The sequence below is a fragment of the Electrophorus electricus genome, chromosome 2, assembly GCF_041902795.1.
Source record: "Electrophorus electricus isolate QZ-2024a chromosome 2, ASM4190279v1, whole genome shotgun sequence".
In the NCBI taxonomy this organism is placed as follows: domain Eukaryota; kingdom Metazoa; phylum Chordata; class Actinopteri; order Gymnotiformes; family Gymnotidae; genus Electrophorus; species Electrophorus electricus.
Genome location: NC_137498.1, coordinates 35,443,856 through 35,467,409, shown reverse-complemented (window position 1 = coordinate 35,467,409; position 23,554 = coordinate 35,443,856). Strand labels below are relative to the sequence as shown.

The 23,554-nt window shown below is 45.7% G+C and overlaps 1 protein-coding gene across 5 annotated transcripts in view; it reads right to left on the bottom strand.

Moving 5' to 3' along the window:
• The window catches only part of trioa (trio Rho guanine nucleotide exchange factor a), a 71,894-nt gene that overhangs the window by 3,988 nt on the left and 44,352 nt on the right, over nt 1-23,554 (bottom strand). The window contains exons 11-54 of one of the 5 annotated variants that reach the window (XM_027012064.3): nt 22,483-22,605; nt 21,802-21,993; nt 21,461-21,630; nt 19,634-19,808; nt 18,993-19,188; nt 18,031-18,197; nt 17,650-17,769; nt 16,824-17,015; nt 16,441-16,590; nt 16,150-16,264; nt 15,270-15,385; nt 14,707-14,829; nt 14,227-14,421; nt 13,688-13,803; nt 13,057-13,123; nt 12,815-12,924; nt 12,475-12,544; nt 12,293-12,382; nt 12,107-12,199; nt 11,866-11,977; nt 11,552-11,742; nt 11,248-11,349; nt 9,172-9,201; nt 8,841-8,992; nt 8,444-8,543; nt 8,096-8,339; nt 7,559-7,854; nt 7,285-7,455; nt 5,019-5,114; nt 4,650-4,798; nt 4,488-4,554; nt 4,269-4,372; nt 4,068-4,137; nt 3,877-3,966; nt 3,615-3,707; nt 3,446-3,496; nt 3,270-3,347; nt 2,950-3,141; nt 2,676-2,856; nt 1,744-2,543; nt 671-918; nt 421-544; nt 276-303; nt 5-167 (exon numbers count right to left, since the gene is read on the bottom strand). In XM_027012064.3, the coding sequence (XP_026867865.2) occupies nt 5-167; nt 276-303; nt 421-544; nt 671-918; nt 1,744-2,543; nt 2,676-2,856; nt 2,950-3,141; nt 3,270-3,347; nt 3,446-3,496; nt 3,615-3,707; nt 3,877-3,966; nt 4,068-4,137; nt 4,269-4,372; nt 4,488-4,554; nt 4,650-4,798; nt 5,019-5,114; nt 7,285-7,455; nt 7,559-7,854; nt 8,096-8,339; nt 8,444-8,543; nt 8,841-8,992; nt 9,172-9,201; nt 11,248-11,349; nt 11,552-11,742; nt 11,866-11,977; nt 12,107-12,199; nt 12,293-12,382; nt 12,475-12,544; nt 12,815-12,924; nt 13,057-13,123; nt 13,688-13,803; nt 14,227-14,421; nt 14,707-14,829; nt 15,270-15,385; nt 16,150-16,264; nt 16,441-16,590; nt 16,824-17,015; nt 17,650-17,769; nt 18,031-18,197; nt 18,993-19,188; nt 19,634-19,808; nt 21,461-21,630; nt 21,802-21,993; nt 22,483-22,605 (6,512 nt within the window). Of the gene's footprint in view, nt 1-4; nt 168-275; nt 304-420; nt 545-670; nt 1,225-1,743; nt 2,544-2,675; nt 2,857-2,949; nt 3,142-3,269; nt 3,348-3,445; nt 3,497-3,614; nt 3,708-3,876; nt 3,967-4,067; nt 4,138-4,268; nt 4,373-4,487; nt 4,555-4,649; nt 4,799-5,018; nt 5,115-7,284; nt 7,456-7,558; nt 7,855-8,095; nt 8,340-8,443; nt 8,544-8,840; nt 8,993-9,171; nt 9,202-11,247; nt 11,350-11,551; nt 11,743-11,865; nt 11,978-12,106; nt 12,200-12,292; nt 12,383-12,474; nt 12,545-12,814; nt 12,925-13,056; nt 13,124-13,687; nt 13,804-14,226; nt 14,422-14,706; nt 14,830-15,269; nt 15,386-16,149; nt 16,265-16,440; nt 16,591-16,823; nt 17,016-17,649; nt 17,770-18,030; nt 18,198-18,992; nt 19,189-19,633; nt 19,809-21,460; nt 21,631-21,801; nt 21,994-22,482; nt 22,606-23,554 lie in introns of those variants that run through there. The other 4 variants (XM_027012065.3, XM_081701251.1, XM_027012066.3 and 1 more) reach the window with 4 other exon arrangements.

The window sequence follows — 23,554 nt, the reverse complement described above, 5'->3', positions numbered from 1 at the left end:
ACACCTGCAGGCTATGCTGAAGTGGCCATTGTTGGTTAGGGTGTTGTGCTCAGGTCCCTTCCAAGTGATGCTGGCTTTGGGGCGGCCACACAACTTACACCTGAGTGTGACACACTCGCCCTTATCACAGGTCATGTCACTAAGCGGGATCAGGATCTCTGGGGGAACTGCACAAAACACCACACCTCTCATCATTTGAAATAATTAATATACAATTTCAAATGTACATTTTTTTTAATAAATGAAAAGGAACAAGAATGGATATGCAAACCTACCATCATAGATGTAATTAGGGTTTAGAAGCTAGGGACAAATAGGAAGCCAGACTTCAGAGACTCAAATCAACCTTGAGACAATAAAACTTGAAACAATCTAGTTTGCAGCAGAGACCTCCTCTACCTCTGAGTAGATATCTGTTACCTTTACAGAAACCTTATTGGACTTCCTGTAACCATTTTCTATCTTGCCCTCCTTCTTCCCCTCCTTCTCTCTCTTCTCCGACTTCTTACGGATACGCAGGGATGTGTGCCAGGAAGATGATTTCCTGATAGAGGAAAACAAAACAGTTGCTGGAGATTAATATGAAAAAAGTCTCTCATCACTGCTGATGTTACTGCTTTAGCAGCAGTGTAGTAACTGACAGGAAATCAGTAGCAGCTGGTGCACTTACTTGATGGTTCCCTCTGGGGTGTCCGGGATGCTGGTGGAGGTGTGGCCCAGCACATAGCCGGGGATCCAGCCCTCGGCGGCGGGGCTCTGCTCCGTGGCGGCACGGAACACCAGGAACATACTCTGCTGGTTGGAGGCCAGAATCTGCACCACCTCCCCCTGACACACATTTATCTCATCCTCCTTCAGGGCCACGTAGTCCTGTGTCACGAGCATGGTGGAAATGTTGCTGCTGCTGCTGCTTTCACTCTGTGAGGGGACCGGTCAACACACACACACACACACACACACACACACACACACACACACACACACACACACATACACTCACACACACAGACAGACAGACAGACAGACAGACAGACAGACAGACAGACAGACACAAAAATGTGACACCAACATACATAGAACTTGAACACAATAACCAAGCACACTTTCACATCCTTGTATAGGACTAATAATCTGAGTGGCTCTTTATTATAGAAGTTCCAAGGTGCTCCATATAGCATTTTATTCCCATCCTTTGAGTGAAATGTAATGAGATTTGGTGCAAACCTGAGAATACACGCACAATAGAAACAGTCACACTCATGTTAGTCATCTAAAGCTGATCCATGCCTACAGTAACAACTTAATTTTGGGTTTTGGTTAAAGACCACCCGCAGAGATGTATACAGTTTTAAAAACATCTTAAAATAGACATAGGTAAATCAGAATAGTTCTTAGAATCAACCTGTTGTCCCCCAAAGATAATTTAAAGAACTGCGACAGTGCTTCAGAAAGTGGCAGAGAGAGCCTACAAGTGAAGTATTCCCTCCAGAACCTCCCAAAGACAGAACAGCAGTGGTTAGTAAACTGGGCAGCAGTAGAAATGTGTTACTGTTTAACAAAGCAGGGGCAGGAGGTCCCAGTCTTTAGAGGCAGAGAGCAGACAGAATCCAGGTTGGGGTTAGTGAATACTCAGCTAGGCAAGAGGAACAAAGAGCAGCAAGGTCTTGCAGAGGATAGCTGCAACGGAGCTGCAGGTACACTGAAGGCTGCAGGCTGGCGACCATGCCGGAGCAGGGCTCTTACCCCGTTGCTTTGGGTGGACTGGACCGAGTGCTCGCTGGCAGAGGAGCAGGTGCTCATGCGGTCTGCATCTTTGCTGTGGGTGGAGTGCCGATGGCTTTGGTTCAGGTTCTGCCGGCCCAGCGATTCGCACATCTCCCCGGGGAACGTGAAAGAGTTGGGCCGGCTAGCTGGGGAGCCTGGCATGGAGCTCCAAAAAGAGGCGGTGGAAGAGGGCGTGGTAGAGCCCCCAGTTTTAGGCCCTGGGCTGCAGGGCGGGAGGTTGTCTTTGAGGACTGGCGTGGCCACAGGGGTGGGCATCAAGGTGGAGGGGCCTGGCCTGGGTTTGACCAGTGCCAGGGGAGGCACTGTGGCTCGGGGAATCTGTGATGGGACTTGGCCGTCCCGGGTCTCTTTGGAAATGCTGTCCGCAGGCTCGCCCCGTTTGGTCTGAGGACTGTCCAACACCTTCGGCCTGGCAGGGTCTCGACTCGTGTCGGGGTCTGCAGTGCATGAGGGTGGGGGGCCCCCAGAGAGGGGCCGCTGAGGCATACCTGATATTTTTTCAGGGCCGTCTGGGTCGCTAGTTCCGGGGCCCAGAGCGGGAGAGTGGTGGCGAAGAGGCTGAGGCAGGCGGGAGGGCTGGGGGATGCGGGAGGGGCGTGAGCGGGGGCCCGATCCAGCTGGGCCGATACCGCCACCCCCAGGAACAATGCCCTGCCCTCCACCAGTGCCAGCGTGGGCACCACCCGCAGAGCCCACTGAAACACTCCCACTCCCTCCCACATGGTTCTTCTGGTACTCGATGGGAGAAGTCAGAGCTGCTGGTGAGTGAAGAAGGCAGCAAAAGACCATTCAGTACTACATAGGCTAAATTGCATGGCTTCAACAGGCCAATTTCCAAGAGTGCAGGTGTGGTGCAGCTGAATGGAGCGCAGTGCAGTGTGGGGCTGTACCAGTGAAAAAGTTGCGCTGGCTTTCCAAGATCTGGCTGATCTGCAAGGTCCAGACCTGTCGTACCCCAGGGTGGGAGGAGTGCAGGACAAAGGCCTCCGTGCTGCCCGTGGACATTCTGGATGTCAGAGTAAACTTACAGGGGTCACCATCGACACTGTCCTCCAGCCCCAGACAGCTCACCTACACACAGAGACAGACAGACAGACAGAAATTTGCAAATAATCATCACTATCACCATAATAAACCACTGACATTTTGGACATGAGTAGGCACCTTGATGCTGTTGTTATACAGGAAGCCAGGCATGGTGAAACCTCTCTTCTTATCTAAAGGCTCACTGAAAATAACAATCTGCTCAAACAAGAAGACTCTTCTCTCCTTCATCCTGCCCAGCAGGCCTCCATCAGAATCGAACACCATGAAGGTGTCCTGCAAGAGCAGACGACCCTGGGCGACTATCTTTCCCTGTGACACAGAAAAAAAAAAAGAAAAAAAAAAGAGAAAATCTTGAATTCACCTTCTAATAAATAGTGGTGAGAGACACCATTTGTCCATACAGCTGTTATTTTCATTGTATCCCATGAGTGTCTTACATCAAATCCCTGGAGTCGGCCCACATTCATCATGTCATTACATCGCTTTGGTACAATGCACATGACCTCCACTGCTTTCTGTAACACAAGAGCGTCGCTGCACTGAAATAGCCACACCAAAGATGAACTGAGGCCTGAGCAGAGATCAACACTTAAGACTTAGCCCTTGCTCCTACCTCTAAATCCAGTGAGTCCAGTCCAGCTTTTTTGGAAAACTTGAGGAAATCCTACAATTGAAAAGAACATTTGAACAGGCCGGGCTGGTTAGACAGCTTAACCAATGGCCACACTCTACAGCGCATAGAGCAGCGCACACACAACAGCAAACTGAGGACACAAAGAGACCTTGAGCAGCAGCTGGTACTTCATGATTCTCTGCACTGGTTTGATGAGCAAGTCAGTAATCTGCAGCTTGTGTCCCAGACGCTGCTTCTGGTCCTAGTGGTAAGGGTCAAAAGGCAAGGGATAAATAGAACCTTAAACAGCAGTTTCAAAGTTTGGATTCTTGCTAACATGTGCTATCTAAGAGAAAATGAACTCTGATTAATTTCTCCTACCAAAGTTTCTCTGAGATTTTGTTACAATAAATAGTTTTTAAGGCATGTACCTCAAAGTAGGTGTCAATGTACTCTGAGACAATGTGTTCTGATTTGGGTTTGTTCTGGCAGTAAACGATGTACATGTGCAACCTCCGCTCCTGCAGACAGAACAAAGATACCAGAAGGCATGAGCTTTGGACACCGGAATATGGTGAGCACGTTTCTGCTGTGAGTCTACTGTGAAAGGTTATGTGCTTACATGCTTCATGAACAGCAAGCCCAGATGATCAGGGTCTTCAAGGCATTTCTCCAGCTCTCCCAGAAAGAAACTGAAATGGCAGCGATTACAGGCACTTAGGACAGCAGACCCTAGCCAATGTTTCCCAGCTGTGACTATCAGTGTGATTGTGCTCTTTTTGTGACAGGAAGGAAGCACTCATGTATGGCAAAGATGACATACTCTCGGTGCCAGTCATAGATCTGGTGGATGTTGCCGAACACAATCTTGTCTTTTCCTTTCATGTCGTCAGGTACACCTTCTTCCCTCATCCTGGCCATATAGCCCTGGCAACAAAATAATCAGCTAAAGCACAGCCTGGCTGCAGAGCACTTCACACAGCCAAGGTGTCTTGTGTGAAGAAACATGAAAATGGTTATTAAAGAAATGAAAAGTGCTTACCTCAACAACCAAACCAAGATCCCTCACATAGTCCCTCTCTGTCTCAATCAGCTCCAGCAGTACATAGCTACAACAAGCCAGACAGGACAAGTTAGGAATAGAGACAGAGAACGTGACCAGCTGGAAGTGCAAGCGAGTTAAGGTGGTGAGGGACAGACTTACTGGCGTTTCTTGAGGAAGGTCGTCTTGCGCTCATCCAACTCATCGATGGGGGAGGAAGATGAGAGGAGGGAGTTGTCTGAAGGGTTGAAGGATGGACTGCTGCTGTCTCCCTGCTCCACACACAAAGAACTTGGCCGGTCCTCCAGAGCCTTCACACGCAACACAATCACATACACATGCACAATAACTTACGCACTCATGCAAAAAGAGCTGGTCCTGTCTTTCAGAGCCTACACACCCCCACCCTCAACCACCACTCCTACACAGACCCCACCCACAGAGAACTGGACCTGTCCTTCAGAGCACACGTGCACACACACACACACACACCAACACAAACACCTTCTTCCACTCACCACTGACACTTACCATCTTACTTTTGACCAGCTCTTCAATGGCACTGACTAATTCAGCAGCGCTGGGAGTCTCTGAGCTGGGTGGCCGTACTGAGAGACGCGATGACGTCTGTGGAGAGTGAGAGCGAGGAGCAGAGAGAAAAATCTGGGTCAGGCATCATCTTGGCAAAGACAAAAAATGAAGGCAAATCTCAGATGTGACGCTCCTTTTACCAACTGTAAAACAAATGACAAATCCTTTAGTTAGACTTACCACTAATAACACCATTTAGGTATACCCACATAGAAGACATAGAAAGAAAAATAGAATTTTAAAACAGACAGATCTGGCAAAACCAAAGTACAGCAAAAATCTGAAAAGGAAACTACTAAAGTACATGGCATTTCTGAAACTGTCTTCAATTTGGAACCCGAATAAAAACATAAACTGAACGTCATTAAAGAAAGTATTTAAAAGCACTAGTAGAATTATGTTTATCCACACACCGCTGTCAGGAGTTGTAAGGAGAACTAAACATCATGAAAGAGATATCCAAATAGAAATTTATCTCTGAAATTCATGAGGCTGACTGAATGACTGTTATAATTTAACTACAGTATTATGCTGATGGCACAGTTTAAAACTGAGAAGCAGAGTGGAAGTCTCCATTATTGGTAATCATCAACAATCTAGCCAACAAACAAGTAAAAGTGGAAATCTAGCAAAAAATCTCACCCTTGCTGTGCCTTCCAGACTTTCCCATGTGTGTGTGGGAGTGGTCTCTGGTCTGCTTAGCTTTTACATGCCAATTAGACACCAGAGTGAATAATGAAGGGAAAAGCACAGAGGAAGGGGGGGGTGGGTAATGGGGGGGATTATAGAGGGGTCAGGGGTCACGTAAGAGATGCTCTCCAAGATTCAGAGTTGTTGGGCACATGGAACACCCCCCACCCCCGGCCTTCATACACCCACACTTCCCACTTGGCCTTAACAATACATGTGCCCTCCAGTACTGTGAAGTTAACAGTGTGTGGGCTGTCTAATACTGTGAAGCTATAATCTGACAAGTTATGACACTTCTGAGGCACCCAGTTATTATAGTTATTTATAATAATAATAATAAATAATAAAATTACCTCTAACATATAAGGAGGAACTAGGTTTGACAAAGCTTAAGGAATCATGAAAAATAAATATGTGGAAAAGATAAGAAGGAAAAACAATTAAACCAATGTAAACCAAGTAACTAACAGTAATAGAATCAACAGAAAACAATTTTGCAATTTGGTAAGCTGAAGCTTAACTCAGTGGCCCTGAATATAAAAGCACACGGAAAAATCTTGTTGAGATGGAAATAAATAACAGCAAAACAAAAGAAGAAAGGTGCATCTGCCACTACAGATGTCAGTATATGGGAGGCCTACAGAGGATTTTTCCTAGTAGTGAGGCATCTCTGTCTATGGCTCTAGTTTCCAATCAAAGCAAGACTGAAATATAAAAAACTTAAATCAAAGTGAAGGAACAGCCTGTGCGTCTCGTAACTAAGCTGGCGCCATGGCAACAGAAATAGAAGCGACATGAGGGGAGGGAGGGTCGAGAGGGGAGGAGTCAAATGGAGAGGTATGGGAACTGAGATAAAACAAAGACAGGACACAAATCAGCATAATGCTGTGGCAAACAATACAGCCAAGAAAAAACAAAACAAAACAAAAAGCAAAAGAGAAAAACAAAATTAGTGTCACAAGCTTTTCTTTGGCAGTGTTGACCCCAGTTACATGTGGTGCATTTCACTGAATTTGGCACATGTCAGAAAATACCGAAAATGTCCTCAGGAAAATTCAGCTGGGAAAAAAGGTTCCCTTAAAACATAAAATGCTTACAAACTGACATATACATAAATTCTAGATTATATTTGGGTTTCTATAGGCTATAAATATAAACACACTCATTTCTTTTTAAATTGTTATATTTTAAAGCATGACAAGTCTATACAACTGATTTTGGTCACAGTTTTGTTTATATGGAAAAATAAAAATAAACCTGAAGTGCAGATTGAACAACAACAACAAAAAAAAAAAACAACCACTCACCATTATAAACTGTGAAATAAAGGATAGAGAGACAGAAAAAAAAGCAGACTTAACGAACCTAAAGTGTCTGTGCTGCCACTGTGAGGAAGCTCTGGACCTGCTTCATTACCACCAACTAGGCAACTCAGGCCAGTTGGTCCTGCTAAAGCACCAAACATGATTGGTGCACTACTGTCAATCACCATACACCTATAGATCTGCGTGGTCACCTTGTCGTCCTGGGGGTCAGGCTGAAGCAGGCTGTGCTGCTGGATGGCCATGGGCGGGGGCAGGGGCACGGCGTCGGGACCCTCCTCGCCCTCCTCCTCTCCACAGCTCTGCATGCCCGACGAGGACGACTTGGACAGTGTGCCGCTGCTCAGGCCCTCGTGGCGCACCCTCTGTGGACAGAAAACCGCATGCGCTTACTGCGAGGCCCCGAGGAACAGTGTCCAAACAGCAGCTATCCCAGAAGCCACTGGGGGAGCACGAAGCCGCCCTCACCTCTTCCAGCGTCTCGTCCTGCGGTGTGGCAGCGCTGTCGTCCGAGTCCTTCTGCGAGCCCACGTCGGCACTCTTGCGGACATCGCGGCTCTTCTTGTGCTTGTGAGCCAACTTCTTGACATGGCCGTCGGCCTTGCCGCTGCTGAGCCGCCGCACGGGGCTCGTCAGCCACTTGCGCAGTGTGTTGCCTGGTCGTTTGGGCCCTGGTGAGCTGTGTGAGCCCATCACGTGGCTTGGCTGCAGTGTGGCTGAGGAGCCCGGGAGGATGGCATCGTTGCTGCACACAGACAGGGTGTCTGAAAGGAGGAGGGAGACACAGAGAGGAAAAAGGAGACGAAGAACGAATCAGAGTTCAGCTCTAAATGAGAGAAGTGGTCTAGAAATTATTAATAAAAATGAATTCATTTAAAAAAAAATGGCAGAAGAACAATTTCCTGTGTAAATGGCAGTATACAGAAAAACCAGTACTGCATTCTACTTTGTGCAGAGATAAGAGACCTGAGGGCGAGGAGTGGCCTCAGCAGGCCTCTTCCTCACCCTTGTGGTTGAAGATGCCCTCCATCTCCATGCTGCTGCGGGAGTGGGCCAGGCAGAGGGTGGCGCAGGGCACCAGGCCCTCCTGGGCAGGCGAGCGGTCCGTGGTGCGCACCAGACACCAGTCCGGCTTGTCATGGAGCCGCTCCAGCACCTCCACCGTCTGCCCTCGACGCACCAGCAGCTCGTTGCTGTTCGCCGGCATGAAGTCATGGATGACCACTGTCAGCTCGCAGCCTCCAGATAGCTGGGGCCGAGACAGAGAGAGTGAACAAGACAGCTCATGAGGTTCAGCCGGGGCAGAAAGGGAAGAGAGTGCAGCATGGGGAAGAGGTGCGGAGAGTCTCGGACCTTGTCACTGTCCAGCGTGTTCTGAGAGGTGCGGGAGGCCAGGGAGATGGTGTCCGGCTGGCTGCTGCCGTCACCCTGACTGTCCAGGTCCTCTCCATCTCTACACAACATCAGTTACATAGCACGTGAAAACCCACAGTCCAGTCAATGCTACTGCTAGCAAGCAAAGGATCTGTACTAATTATGAGCTGAAACACAGTTAAAGTGGTATAATAATGTTTAAGTGGTATAAAGGGCCTTATTAGAAATTAACCAGAAATGTTAATAAAGGAACAAAGTCATTAAAGTGTAGCAAGTTTAGTAGAGACTTTAAAGTAGAGAATACAGTATGGTACACAGTATTATATTTAGATAGTAAAGTATAGTGAAGAGTATAGTATAGAGAGGTTTCACTGGCCTGGGATTGTACCTGCGACCCTTGTGTTTGGTTGTGGAAGGCTTGGGGATGTGGATGGGCTCCTTCAGCGCCCCCTTGAGGTGAACTGTGCGCTCCTGAATCACCTCACGAATGTGTTTGATCCAGTCCTGTTTGTTCTCAATACTGGAGGCCTGTGTGCGTGTGTGTGTGTGTGTGTGTGTGCACGTGTGTGTGTGCACGTGTGTGTGTTAGAGAATGAAAAGGGGGGGGGGGGGGGGGGCAAATCGCACAAAGTTGCTGGAAGCCACTAACCTCACCCTTGTGTCTATTGTAATCTAAGGGTTAACTGTCAGGGTTGGTCTATACTCACCATAGCTCCATGTTTGCATCCCTGACTTAGCTTAATTTGAAATATAGAAAAAATTCACTACTTTTTAAATGCACATTACAACAAAGTGGCTTCAAAGACAGATGGGAAACACTGATTTTTTTATGCCAATGTATGTGCATAACAATGTAGGTGCATATTCAGAATCTCAGTTAAAATTGGCAAACTAGATGAAAATCACACAAAATTAAAAAAGTAATTTAAAAAAAGATTTTAAAGATAATTTTCATAATCAGAACTGGAGATTAATTTATGTGAAGTCACATTTGAGCAACCTAGACTGTATTTCAACTTTTAGGCTAACACTCCTTCAAACTGAATTAAAAATGGGGTGGCTCACATAGACAGTAAAAGACATGATGCATTTGAAAGTCACCAACATTTGTCATGTAAAAGCACATTGCAAGGTAAATTCTAGCATTTAATCTGACAGACACACAGGGGCATGCGGTTAAATCAGCACCTGGGAGACAACAAGGGCTGCAGCAAACAACTATTTGAACAGATATGACAACTAGATTTTTAGATAGTATTTGTAATAAAATAATTAAAATAACGTTATAAATAACTCAGTGTTGTACTCATTGAATGGTGTATTGAAACTAGAACCAATACTTAAAACAGGACTCAATCTCAGACTGTTGCTAAGAAACTGGAGTATAGTCATTAATGCAATTTCCTTCCCACTCTTAAAACAATACAATTGATTCTTGGTTTAATATGAGAAGGACTCATTTCCAATTGGGAAACAGTGTTATGAGGAATTGCAGTGCATGGAAACTTTTTCTGATGCTAGTAAACTCGCACTAGTCAGCATTAGCTAACTAACACCTAACACTAGCACATAACAGCATAGTCTGTGCTGTGATCTTGACCTACATACGCAGTCGTGTGTTTGGCCAGCTCACTGGTGGCCTGCCTCACCCAACACTAGAACCCATAATGTGCGATTTCCACCCTTGTCAGACAGCGAGCAGTGTTACAGAATGTTTCAGTACAAACTTAACCATTTACCAGTGAAAGAAACTCAGTTAAGGTCATAATCGCAGGAAATTTGTTCACCATCAGTGTTTATAAAACGCTGATTTCAAACAAGCCCTTATAAAACGAATACAATTGTTCCTCAGTAACAACCTGTTCAAATAATAGAAAATGCTGCTACTGAAGCATTTCCACAGTTGTAAATCAGTCAGTTTTGCTGGGTGTTGATCACATGCCATGGTTCTGCTGATAATTTTAAAATCTGGCAGTTGGCTACTAAGTTAGCCAAGACAGGAATCTGACTAAAGGAGTACATGTTTCACAAATGAAGGATGATTTGATTATGAAAATTCTCAAATTATACTTTTGGCATGCTAAAATTATATCAACCAATTGTTGCAGCCCTAAAAGACAAACCTTTCACAATGCACGCATCCATTAGAGGCCCCACAACATGAGTTCCCAACACCTCTAGAACTGCCTTGCACTAAACAGTAAAGCTACATGCTTTGCCAACCATGTCATAGAATGACCTTGTCCTGTGGCTGTGATTAGCTTTCCAGACTGCACAAAACAGGCAGAACTGAGGATAAGCATAAAACCGGGCCCTTCATTTCAAATTTTGAAGTCATTTACAGGGCAAACATTCTGTGAAGCACTCCGCCCTAAACCATGGCCTGTGCTGTGTGTACCGCTGGGGACGCTGCCAGAAGAGGACAGCATTTTCAGGGGCTGCAGCACATGTAAGGTCTGCTTGAATGAGTTGGCAGAAGCATGTCATGCCACCAAGGTTAGTTAATATTTGGAAGTACATACATTTGCATAACATCCTACGCACATGTGCAGAGGAGAGTTAGAGGACAGATAGCTGCCTGACTCATCACACAGAAAGTGCACAAGCGCTGAAAGGGTGAGAAAGATCAGCTAGCCACTAATGCTCAGCACCACAGCCATGCCGTCAAGCAGAAAGAGAGAGAGAGAATGAGAGGAAACCACAGAGAAAGTGAGAGTTAAAGAGCATGAAGACGAGAGAAGCTGAAAGGCAGTGCAATAATGAGTGAGAAAGCGAAAAATTACCTTAAGTACAATCTTGTTGTCTGAGGTTGGTGTCCGTCCTACCCAGAGGGCAAATTTACATGGGTCCCCCTCCACATGTTCAGTGACACCCAACTCTGAGGTCTACATACACACACACACACACACACACACACACACACACACACACACACACACACACACACAAAGCATGCAATACATGAGTAGTTGTTTTTCATTTTAAACCTACTTAAAACTACTGAGCTTGTAATCTGTAGAACAAATCATGGAAACATCTGCAGATCACACAGCACTATTCCCATAGCAGTACTGAGAGTGCACGTACAAACAACTTGCTCTTGTAGATGTACTTGCTCCTGCCGTTGGAGTCTTTGACCTCCTTGCTGAACACGAGAGACATCTCAAACAGGAAGAGATGACGCTCTCTACCCTTTCTGATCAGAGTCTTAGGATCCCACACCTGGAATGATTCCTGCAGGATGAGCTCTCCCTGAGACTCGATGTTCTCATCAAAACCTGAGGGGATATATGACAACCACTGATTTCACATGAGAGTTCAGATGCATGCCTGAGTGTTTGTGTGATTGTGTGCGTGTACGTGTGCGTGCATGCGCGTATGTGATGATGAAGTGCACTCACCTTCCAGCATGCTGAGATGCATGGCATCGTTGGCTCGCTTAGGTACACTGAGCATGACTTCCAAGCCATCTTTGATTTCTCCTTTGCCCTCCTCGCAACATGTCAGGAGTTCCTGTACGCACACACAAATGCATACAATTATATGCCACTAAAGACTGAAAAAGACATTTTTCTGTGAGCCTAGGATAAGTATTTTTACTATGAAGGTCAGCAGACTACAGCGGAGTGGTGATGTAGCTACCTTGAGTAGCAGCTGGTATTTGGTTATTCTCTGCACTGGTTTGATCAGGTATGAAGAGATTGAGTTGGCGAGGCGGTGCCTCTGCTGGATCTCCTGCCAGATCATGAGTTTACACAGGTTGTTCCTCACAGTTCTCACAAATACAATTACAAAGTTGCAATTACTACTATAGAAACTTGTTCTTACATCAAAGTAGGAGCCAGCAAGCTCAAGTATGAGCTGAGTGGAGTCTGGTTTGTTTTTGCAGTAGTTCACATACATCTGAAACTTGTCAGCCTACAAAAGCACAAATATAATGATAACTTGGAGTGAACAAATTCCATACTATCTGTTAGTATTCTCACAAATACAGTCTTCCACAAGCTTACCCAGGTCACAAAACAGTGACCCACATCCTCTGGAAGCTGTTCATACTTCTCCAGCTCTTTTAGAAAGATGCTGTGAAGGGGAGGGAGGGAGAGAGAGAGAGAGAGAGAGAGAGAGAGAGAGAGAGAGAGAGAGAGAGAGAGAGAGAGAGAGAGAGAGAGAGAGAGAGAGAGAGAGAACTATAAATGCAAACAGCTATTAACAATGACCTACATTTAGCTCACAGGTTCTTTGACATTTATACAATGCCACAACTAGAGGACTTTTAGTGAATAAAATATTAAAATGTAACAGTCTCAAGTCTCAAACAGGGACTAATTATCAGAATGGAATAAAACTCACTTGTGGTGGAATTCATAGAGGTCCTGCATGTTGCCAAAAATGATATGCTCTTTATTGACGATTCCTGGCGGGATCTCCTCCACACCACTGGTCATTTCCCATAGATATGTCTGGGTAAAAGCACAGTAAATGGCATTTCAAAATGTCAAAAACATAAATCTAGCCCCAGAAATATCAGATGTTATGTCTCAAAAAAAAAATAAATAAAAATCCAATTCCAAAAATAATTAATTTTTACTCACATCCATACACTCCCTCAAGTCCCTCACATAGGCTTTCTCAGTTTGAATCAGCTCAGCCATAATGAAGCTTAGAAGACACATGAAAGCATGATTACACAAATGCCACAAAAAGGAAAGGAGAGCAAACAGATGAACTAAACTGATAATAGAATTATGAAGGACTTGCTGACAAAGAAACTATAGTACTAAACTACCACGGCTTCACTCTAACACAGTCACAGACATTTAAATCTCCTAAATGCTATATGAAAAAAAAAAAAAAAAAGATCTAGAAAATTTTGTGCATAGTTCATAACTTGTCAAAGTGACAAAGAAGCACTGGTGGCTGGAAATGCATTACAAATAAATAAATATCAGAAGCCATACTGCCATCACCCACAGTATGGGTACAAAAATGATTTGAAACAGATGCATAAGCCATAGTGTTAAAGAGGACTATCTTTCTTGGATAGAATTAGGAAAAATATTGGATGAACATCAGTTCACCTTCAGCAGGGAGTCAGGAAGACTGCTGTCCAGTGGAACAGTATTATACAGTAAGCTGTGCAATGCAGTAGTATTACATAGTAGGCTGTCCAATGGGTTATTATACAGGGAGCTATACAGTAGCACAGAAGCCACAGACACATACTCCTTCCTGCGGGCAGACTTTCGCTTCTCCTCGTTCAGCTCATGGGCTGCATCCCTCAGTTTGACCTCTGACCCTGGGGTACTGGCAGGAATAATGTCCAGTTGCAGGTCCTTACTCTACAGGAGAGAAAGATAAAGACCAAAATTAATTATTACACTGTTTTCACTTGAAACAACACTTTCCAAACACATCAAATACTTCCAAGTTTAATTAAGTCAGCAGTGATTACTTGCTTCTCTTTCAGAAATTGGCAGCATATCACAGCCACCCAGGAACAACATTAGGTTAACGTGCAAGGTGAACTTCCAGAGGACTGAACCCAGTGGTCCTGATTAGTGTAGTACCCATCACTCCAGTTTGGAGTGTTTAAACATCTGAAAACCGATCACTTAAAAGCAGTGGATTTATTGGGTAGCACTTCTAAAATGAGAGGAAAGCTCCACGGAATGACTGACAGCCCTTCAGCTCTCTGCACTGCACACAGGCTGAGGCAGCTGGGGCCGTTTGTGCTGTTTGTGGACCACAGAGGAGAAACCTACAGCTTTGTTGGAATCACAGGAGATGCCGAGAGCTTTCTCCAGTGACATGCGGTATTTGTCCATGCGCAGGGAGAAGTCGCGGTAGCGCTTGTCCACTGCCGTCACCCACTTCTTGATCTCGGCGGCGTGGGCGTGGCCTTTGTCACAGAAGCCATCAGCCAGCTGGATGAGCAGCTTCACCCGCTCTTTGGTTTGCTGTGGACAGAGGGGAGGAGGGCGTGTGGGTGACTAACTCACTGGGGTATCATAGACATGAGTCTAGAGCGCGCGCGCGCGTGTGTGTGTGTGTATGTGTGTGTGTGTGTGTGTGTGTGAGTGTGTGAGTGTGTGTGTGTGTGTGAGTGTGTGTGAGTGTGTGTGTGTGTGTGTGAGTGTGTGTGAGTGTGTGTGTGTGTGTGAGTGTGTGTGTGTGTGTGTGTGTGTGTGAGTGTGTGTGTGTGTGTGTGTGTGTGTGTGTGTGTGGTCAGGGATGGGTTCTACCTTGGCTGTGATGTGGAAGTCCTCATGCTCCTTCAGCAGTTCCTGTGTGTGATGGATGCTGGAGCCCGTGGATGTGTGTGTGCTCAGGTAGAACTCACCGGTGTCGTGGATCCACTCAAGGGCCTGACCAACACATTAAGTTACTTAACAAGTGCATATCACATTGGCTTCAGCTCAAATCATCAAACCCATGGAATTTCAGTTAGAGCAGTTAGAGAATTTCAGTTAGAGCAAGCTGGAGACTCATTTTTTAGTATTATAAGATATGAGACACATGTCCATAATGTGCACAGCGGGCTGGACAGATGGGCAGGTATAGCTATGCAGTAAAGCAGTATCTAGGAGTAAGTGTGGTATGGAAACTAACTGGTATAGTATGGAGTTAATTAGCCCAATGAGAATGTCGCAATGACGGAGGATAATTAAAGGCACTAAATGTATTATGAATCTGCCAGCCTGTGAGGCCTCGGGAGACCACCTGCAAAACAGGGGCAGTGGAAGATGAAGAGAATGAAAACAGGAATGGGAAAAGAAGTGTGTGTGTGTATGTGTGTGTCACAAACCTGTTTGGCACTGCGCTCAAACACCACATACTGTTGACACTGATCCAGCCGTCTCTTCCTCATGGTCCAGAAGTGCAAGACACGATTCTCCCTTTGCAGCAACTCATTTAAAATGTCTGCACAGAAAACACACACACGCTCACATACATCACAATCTCAACATTTCAGCTTCAAAGATTCATAAGGTTTGCTGGTAGAGGAATAGTGTGTTCTTGGTAGTAAGGTGTGGTTTTAAGTATGTGTGTGTGTGTGTGTGTGTGTGTCTGTCTGTCTGTCTGTCTGTCTGTCTGTCTGTCTGTCTGTCTATCAGGTAAAGTGATGGATCCCTCCACTGGGATTGTCTGTCTAGTTCTGCAGTACTGAGGCTTGGCCCACTTACTGTTTCCAGATCCGTGAGTGATTAAAGCACAGAACAGAACAGGGCCACAATAATACTACACACTCAAAACTGGGCTAAATTGGACCTAAGTGGGCCAGCTGTGAGAAACAGAACTCTTGTCCAAGGCCCTCTACTCTGCAATGTTTCCCCACTAGATGTCACAATAGAGCCATGTAGAAGAAAAAAACATATTGGAGAAAAAAAAAAGAAACCAAACAACCCCCTCAAGACAATGCAACTGTGTTTAGACATGTCTGCAGAGACAGCCAACTTGTACATGAGTTGGGAACAGCAGCTCAAACATGAGAAAACCTCCATAAAGTCGTGTGCTCCACGTTGGATAACAGAGCCCTCTCTTACCACTGCATTCAGACTAAACAATGACAAACCTGAAACACCCAACAACACCTCTGTCTTTGTCTTTCTGTACCTATGTCTCGCTATATTTGTGCATAAGAGTGTGTATGGCTGGGGGGCATACAGGAGAAGCAGCGTACTCACTTTTAACCTGCTGCTCAGGTGCTTTGACATGACTCAGCATCCCTGGCATGTTGACGCTGTTCCGATGCATGTACTTCAGGAACACGTCAGCATTACGTCTGGCCAGCGTGCATGCCTGAGGACGGACGGACACGGACACGGACACGGACACGGACACACACACACACACACACACACACACACACACACACACACACACACACACACACACACACACACACACACACACGAGTCGGCAAGCAATTACAGCCGATTAGAGAGGTGAGCTGAGGTAGCTGGTGGCTAGGCTACCTTGAGGAAGGCCTCTTTCTGCTCCAGGTGCTTGCTGATCATGGGTGTGACATGGTCTGTCTCGCAGTTGGGCCCCAGTTTGTCTGCGCCGCCGCACCAGTCCTCGTCTCGCTTGTACTCCTGCTCCAGACTCTCCAGGACGCTGCACACCTGCACAAAAAGTCACCCAAAAAGGTCAGGCGCCGATGCCTCTGGCCCTTTAAAAGCCGCGAGAGCACAGTGCTCTCTCCAACGCCGCACGGCTACAGCGTAGTGATGTGTCTGGTCATAAGTGGCCAGCTCTCAAACACTGCCAACCGGATTGCCAAAGCTGCCTGCCCAAGTACCCGCGCTTCACATGCATCCATCCCTCACATGGCCCAACACCAACCCCACCCCCCCACCTGCTCAGAGGTCTTGTAGAAGGCCACGGAGGCGTTGACCAGCTTGAGGCGGTCCTCCATCTTCAGCATGAGCTGCTGCCAGTGAGAGGCCACGTTCTCGGCGCAGTCGCGGATCACGTCCATGTCGTAGTGGTTGGCCTGCAGCAAGGCCTCTGCCTTCTGCTGCACCTGCAGGGCGCTCTGGTGGGTCTTCTGCTCCGAGACACATGTAGGAGCACACAGAGACACACAGTCAGATAACAGACAGAATAGGGTAAGTAACTGAGAAAGCTAGATATTACAGCCCCAACTACACACAGACAGCTTGCCAGATGAATGAAATGGACAGATGAAGAGTGAGCAGATGAAGGGCACAGCAGTAAAAGAGACAATTCTATTATATTACATTAATCATTCATAAATTATAGCTGGAAGAGAACCATATCTGATTATTCAGAGTTCTACCCACCCCTCACTACAAGGAGCTGTAAGAATGGGAACGGATAACTGGAGGAAATGAAGAAGCCATTCTGATGGGCTGCTTCAAAAAGTTGCTAATGTTACCACTTCTACACGCACACAGATGTACTTTATTAAAGAGAGCAGGAGATTCAGCAGGTTTTCACTACAATACAATAAAATGAGCCACAGAGAGGGGAGATGCTCTGTTTTACAAAGATCCCCAGAAAGATAAGTTTATATACAATAAAGACACATCAAATTAGCTAGGGCTTTACGATATAATGATTATTACTATGGAGTATAGTTGCAGGCACACAGAACTACAGAGATGAAACCTTGCTTGCTCTCATAATAATACTAATTCACATAACAGGTGTGAACAGACCTCAATAGCATGCTGGAACTGCTCATGCTCTCTCTGCAGCTGTTCAGCTTCCTGGAGAGAACTGGCCGTGATTAGGCCAGCATTCAGCATGGACTCGCCATTACGGATCCAGCCCAGGACCTGCGAACGCACGCACACGCACACGCACGCACCTCCATAAACATACAGCCTCAAAGAAAACTATGGTGCTTTGGGGTCCTACTCATTCAATGGATGTTCACAAGAAAACTAAATACTAAAGTACTTAGTAAAAACTAAAGTAATCAGTTCCAGCATATGGAAACATCTGCAGTCCCTTTACATACATTGCCACAAACGAGATCCCATACAGTCAACAAAGACTACGACATTCCAGAGTAGCAGTGCTGTACTGCGCGTTACCTGCTTGACCTCGGCCTGTAGGTGGCGCAGCTGCACGCACTGCTCCAGGTGACGGCGGTGCTGCTCCGCCGCTGCGTCCAGCTCCTGCTGCTTCTCGTGCAGGAACTCCAGCAGGTCCTGGACGCGCGTGGCCATGTCCACGTCCCGGTCGCACAGCAACTCAACTCCTGCGAATAATGTGCACACACACATGCACAAACACACAAAAATGAGAAGACATTAACAAACATTAATGATCTAAATAAATGCAAGTTAATTGCAGTTTGTCAAAAAAAATAACAGTATTTTTCCTTATATAAATTAATACTGCTTAAGTAAATCCATTAACATTTCTATTTCAAATGTTTCAGTTACTTTAATTAAAATGTGACTTAACCTGTCCTGGAGTCATAGAGAGATGCCAAAACAAGTCCACTTAGACACTGAGCTGGTAGCACAATACCACAATGCTTAAGTTAAACCCAAAGTTAACTCAAAGCTAACCCAAGAATGCTTGGTGCCATTATTCTCAGGTCAATCATTGACATCCAATTATTACAAAATGATTAATTGATTCCAGATGCACTTAACCAAACCGCCTTCATCCATGTACCTGCACTGTTACCACTGCACGGTTCTGAGCAGGATCCAAGTATAGGTTTATACATGGGTAACGCCCTAAGATATGACTGAACAAAATGTATGAGGTATGATTCAACTAATTGCTCTTTAGGTGTGTGTAAACAATAAATGTCTCAGCTTATCTAATGAGCATAACTATCTGCACTCCCAATATAGACCAAGAAAAAGAACTACACAACCATAGAAGACCTATAATAAACCTCTACAAGCTTCTTGCTTATGAACAAATGAACAACAGAAGTGTGTCTTGCTGCACATTGTTTTGTGCATGTGTCTGGGAAAATAAGACCACAACGCCAGTGTGTTTTAATAGTGTGCGTGTGTGCAACTGAGCGCCTCACCGGATGCCTGCACCTCGTTGACATACTGCAGGAGCTCCTGACCCTGGTGGATGACATCAAAGGTGAGGTTGTTCATGGTGAGGGCTTTGTCTGCGTGGTGCTGGAGCCTCTGTTCCGCCAGGGTGAGGTCCTCAGTGTCAAAGTCACTCATCTGCTGAGACAGCTCCTCATTCCATGAGTCCAGATCGGAGATGATCTGAGGACCGCATAGGAGGCTTACAGGGGGAGTGTGTGATCGCGTGCACATTCACCATGTCACAGATCTCATCACAATGAGTACAGATTTACACACAGAAATGAATGCGCACACACACACATACACACATTAAAAAAGTCTCAACATACTATTCTGTTCTTTACAGCATGTGGTGGGCCTATCATCCCCCTGACCCTCACACAAAGCGTCCAGTGCGTGTCTGTGTGGTATGTAAGTAATCATTCCTGGCTCTGGCTACAGTTCCAGCACACGGCTAGTGAAAGCTGCAGCTCAATAATTGCTGGTTAATCGGAGATCAGTCAGCAGGAAGCCTGTTACTACAACTGCTAAACTTTATTTCAACACACACACACACAAATACAAACAACACACGCACACATACTGGCACCAGCTCCAACATGCAGTTGGTGAGGTCATGACTCACATCGATGGCATCGCGCTCAAAAATCCTGAGCTGCAGGAAGAGCTCCAGCTTTATCTTTCTCTCCTGGAAGAGCTCCTCCATCTGAGCCTGGGCCTCGTCCAGCTGCTGCAGCACACTCTCGATGTGGTTGATGGAGCTGTTGTGTGGGGCTTTGTTGCTGGAGATGGCCGAGTCTCTGTAGACAGGATGCACAGTCATGGTTCTGGGTCTACGTGTGGCTGCATTATATGTATGAAAGGTCACCGTTGGGCAGAGAGAGCAGGTGCATTTCATACTGCGTTTGATTCACATGAACAGCAGAGGTTATGGTGTTAGGGATTAGAGATACTGTTGGAAAAGGACACTCACAAAGGATATGACTGACAAACGCTGACTTCAGGGATACATTCAACCTCCTGGCTAATGGTAGAAAGATTCCTAACTTAATATTTCTTTGCATACATTATATAAACACTATGAACAAACAGCAGAATGGACTATTTAAGTCTGTTCATTAGAGAATGGGTTGATGTTAGAACTGAATTGGACATTTCCATGTCTCTGACAACATTTTATGCTTTCCCACGAAGCAAAGCATGTGGATGAAAAAAAATACATTATTTAAAATTACCTTCCAAAAGTTATTGGGAATTATTAATTAGAAGCCAAAATGTTCTTAGCAAATGTAACATGCAAAAAGAGAACAATACTTTCACATGCTATATTCAATTTAAATGAAATTATGCAGGACTTCTATAAATTTCCCCACTGAGCACAAAATACACATTTGATTTAATTAAACTATGCAGTGAAGTAGTAGTAACAAATCATCATCATTTGTAATACCCATCTTTCTATTGATAGTCTGCAGCCTGAGCAAGTCTGTTACCATAGTGATAACGTATTAACTGGCAAATCACAATAAAGATCCACTTCCATACTGTCTCACTATTTGCATTTTTGTGTGGAACAGAAATCAAATTACAAGGGATTTTTCAATATGAATAAATGGACAGAGAAAACAGAGACAGAAATAGATAATCCAGAGGGAAACACAAACGTTTGACTTTATGATTCATGAGTAGCGAAATAATTCATTTTCAGAAGAAGGGACTATGATGATATGTGTAAAGCACACAATGATTTGGTGACTGAGACACTGGTGCTCGAGCTAAGGGTCTAAATCTGTACTCAGAGCAGACAAGTGTCCTGCTGGGTAAATGTGTGGGTACTCACCATTTAGCTGGTAACCCTGGTACACACTACATAATCAGTTAAGTGGTTATGAAAGCAAGATTATTAAATTGTGTGTGTGGTGTGTAAGTAAAAGACGGAGAGACAGAAGGAAATGTTCTATGAATGTGACAGAGAGTTTAGCCTCACTTCTCCATGTTCTTGGCTCTGACAATGTTCTCACCGCTTCACCACTCTCATAGTGAGTCTCTCAAATATAAGATATGTAGGATGTTTCACTAAACTTAAAAACAAATGCCTCTGAATAATTTCACTAGAAATGGTCATCATAGTAATTGACTGACTGTAGAATCTATATAACAATGTTTTCAGCACCTACTGATAAACACTTTGTTGTGGTGCACATGAGAGTTTATGTCATGTCATGCACATATCCAACTGAAACATTTGCAATGTTGGCTAAAGCTTGGGCATCTTATCCCTTTTTTCTCAATTGTATATCATCAGAAACTGTAAAAAAATTATACTACATATGACAAACTACATATGACAACTATTGTAGACCACTAATAAATCCCAGATTTCAGCTCTGTGCTACATCAACACTTAAGGGGCTAAAGGATGTAGTAAGAGAGGTGGGAGGAGTATGGGTACCTGAGCTGCTGGATGAGGTCCTCGCCCTCTTTGATGACATTGACAGTGACCTGCAGGGTGGTCTGCTGCTGCTGGCCGAAGCGCTTGATCAGGTCCTGTACTGCTTCCACTGACTCAGCATACACGTCATCTAGCAGCTCCTTCTGAAGCTCCTCCAGCCACGTCCACAGCTACAGTGCATGCATGTGCACACAAACACGCATTAACACGTGCACACACACAAATACTGCCTCAAAGTCCTTGAGCAAGACATTTATCCCAAGTAACGGTGAGGTGCCCCACACCTCTGTAGCACCTGTGTGCTAAAGCCCTGGGAGGCACTGTGTGCAGCAGTGCTGTACCTCTTTAACGTGGGTGTGGAAGGCCACAGACATGTCCAGCAGAACCTTGCGCTGTTCCACACGCCTCACAAAGTCCTGGATGCGGTCCTCCAGCTGGTGGGCGGCCTGGTAGATTTCCTCCGGGTCACACTCACCCGTCTGGGCCAGCTGCTCCGCTGCCTCCAGCAGCTTATCAGCGTTGGTATACGTGTTCTGATACAAATCCCATATGTGCGTGCACACAAACACACACGAACACACACACACCACACACACACACGAACACACACACACACACGAACACACACACGAACACACACACACACGAACACACAAACACACGAACACACACACACACGAACACACGAACACACACACACACGAACACACACACACACGAACACACACACACACGAACACACACACACACGAACACACACACACACGAACACACAAACACACACACACACACACACACACACACACACACACAATCAGGCTAAAGCTAAGTACTGTACTCTCCACAGACAGCAGCATGCACCGCTAAGCAAACTATCCATATGCTTCTCTCCATCTACCCAGCACTGATGCAGGTCCTTTATTAACTACAGAAGTGAGAGCACTTGTAGAACAAAATGGAAAGTGCTGGAAAGAGAAGAGGAAGAAGGTGTGTATGGGGGGGAAGGCCAGGGTGACGCCCACCTGGGCCACTTCTTCAAAGTCCTCGTGACGTTTCTGCAGTGCTCGGGCACGGTGGAGGGACTTCCCTACTCCCGTGTGCTTACTGAGAAACGCCTCACCATGGTTCTCGATCCAGTCAAGCACCTGCAAGCGGGCACAGACACAAGCCGCAAACAAACATACGGCACACACACGTTCGTACAATTGTAAATGATGGCATGATAACCAAGTCGTCGCTTTTTAGCTTTCGCTCGTGTGTGTGGCAGATGTGAGAAATGTGCCCTGTCAACCAGATTGAGCTAATGACAGAGCACCACAGTGAGCAGAATTGTGGCTCACAGAAAGAGAGAAGCATGAAAATGAGCAGCAGCAAGGTGGTGTGCTCTCTCAACACACACACACACACACACACACACACACACACAGACACACAGACACACAGACACACAGACACACAGACACACAGACACACAGACACACAGACACACAGACACAGACAGACACAGACACACAGACACACACGCGCAGAGAGAGAGACTTTGCTCTGCTACTCAAGCGTTCTGCACCTGAATGCTGCAGAGAGCCCTGGTTTCCATAGCAACAGTATCCCTGGCTATAAGCAGTGAAAGTGGTGATGCATTCCTTCCCAGCCAAGCACCCCCCCCCTAAAAAAAAAAAGCTGAAAAGAAGCTAACCGATAAAAGGAAGTGAAAAGAAAGGACAGTGGGTGGGGCAGGAGGGGGAGGGGGACACACACCACATTCTTGCCTTCTAATTACGCATCACTATTTTCATGTACACACAACAGAAATAATCTCTGGATCCCTGTACCAAGATGTAGTGGTGGTGTTTTGCAGCCCGTATGAAAGGCACAGCATTGGCCATAATTGCATGTTTGGCTGCAGCCTGCACAAACCTTCATGGGCTTTTCCTTTACTCAACTCTCTCCTTCTTTCATGTCTGAGCTTTCACTGCCCCCCCAACACGAATGCAGAGAGCGCGCCTGCTAAGGTTAAACACTGGCTAGCACCCTGCACAGCTCTGCTATTAACATCAGTACACCATAACGCCACCCTTACACGCTGTAGGGAGG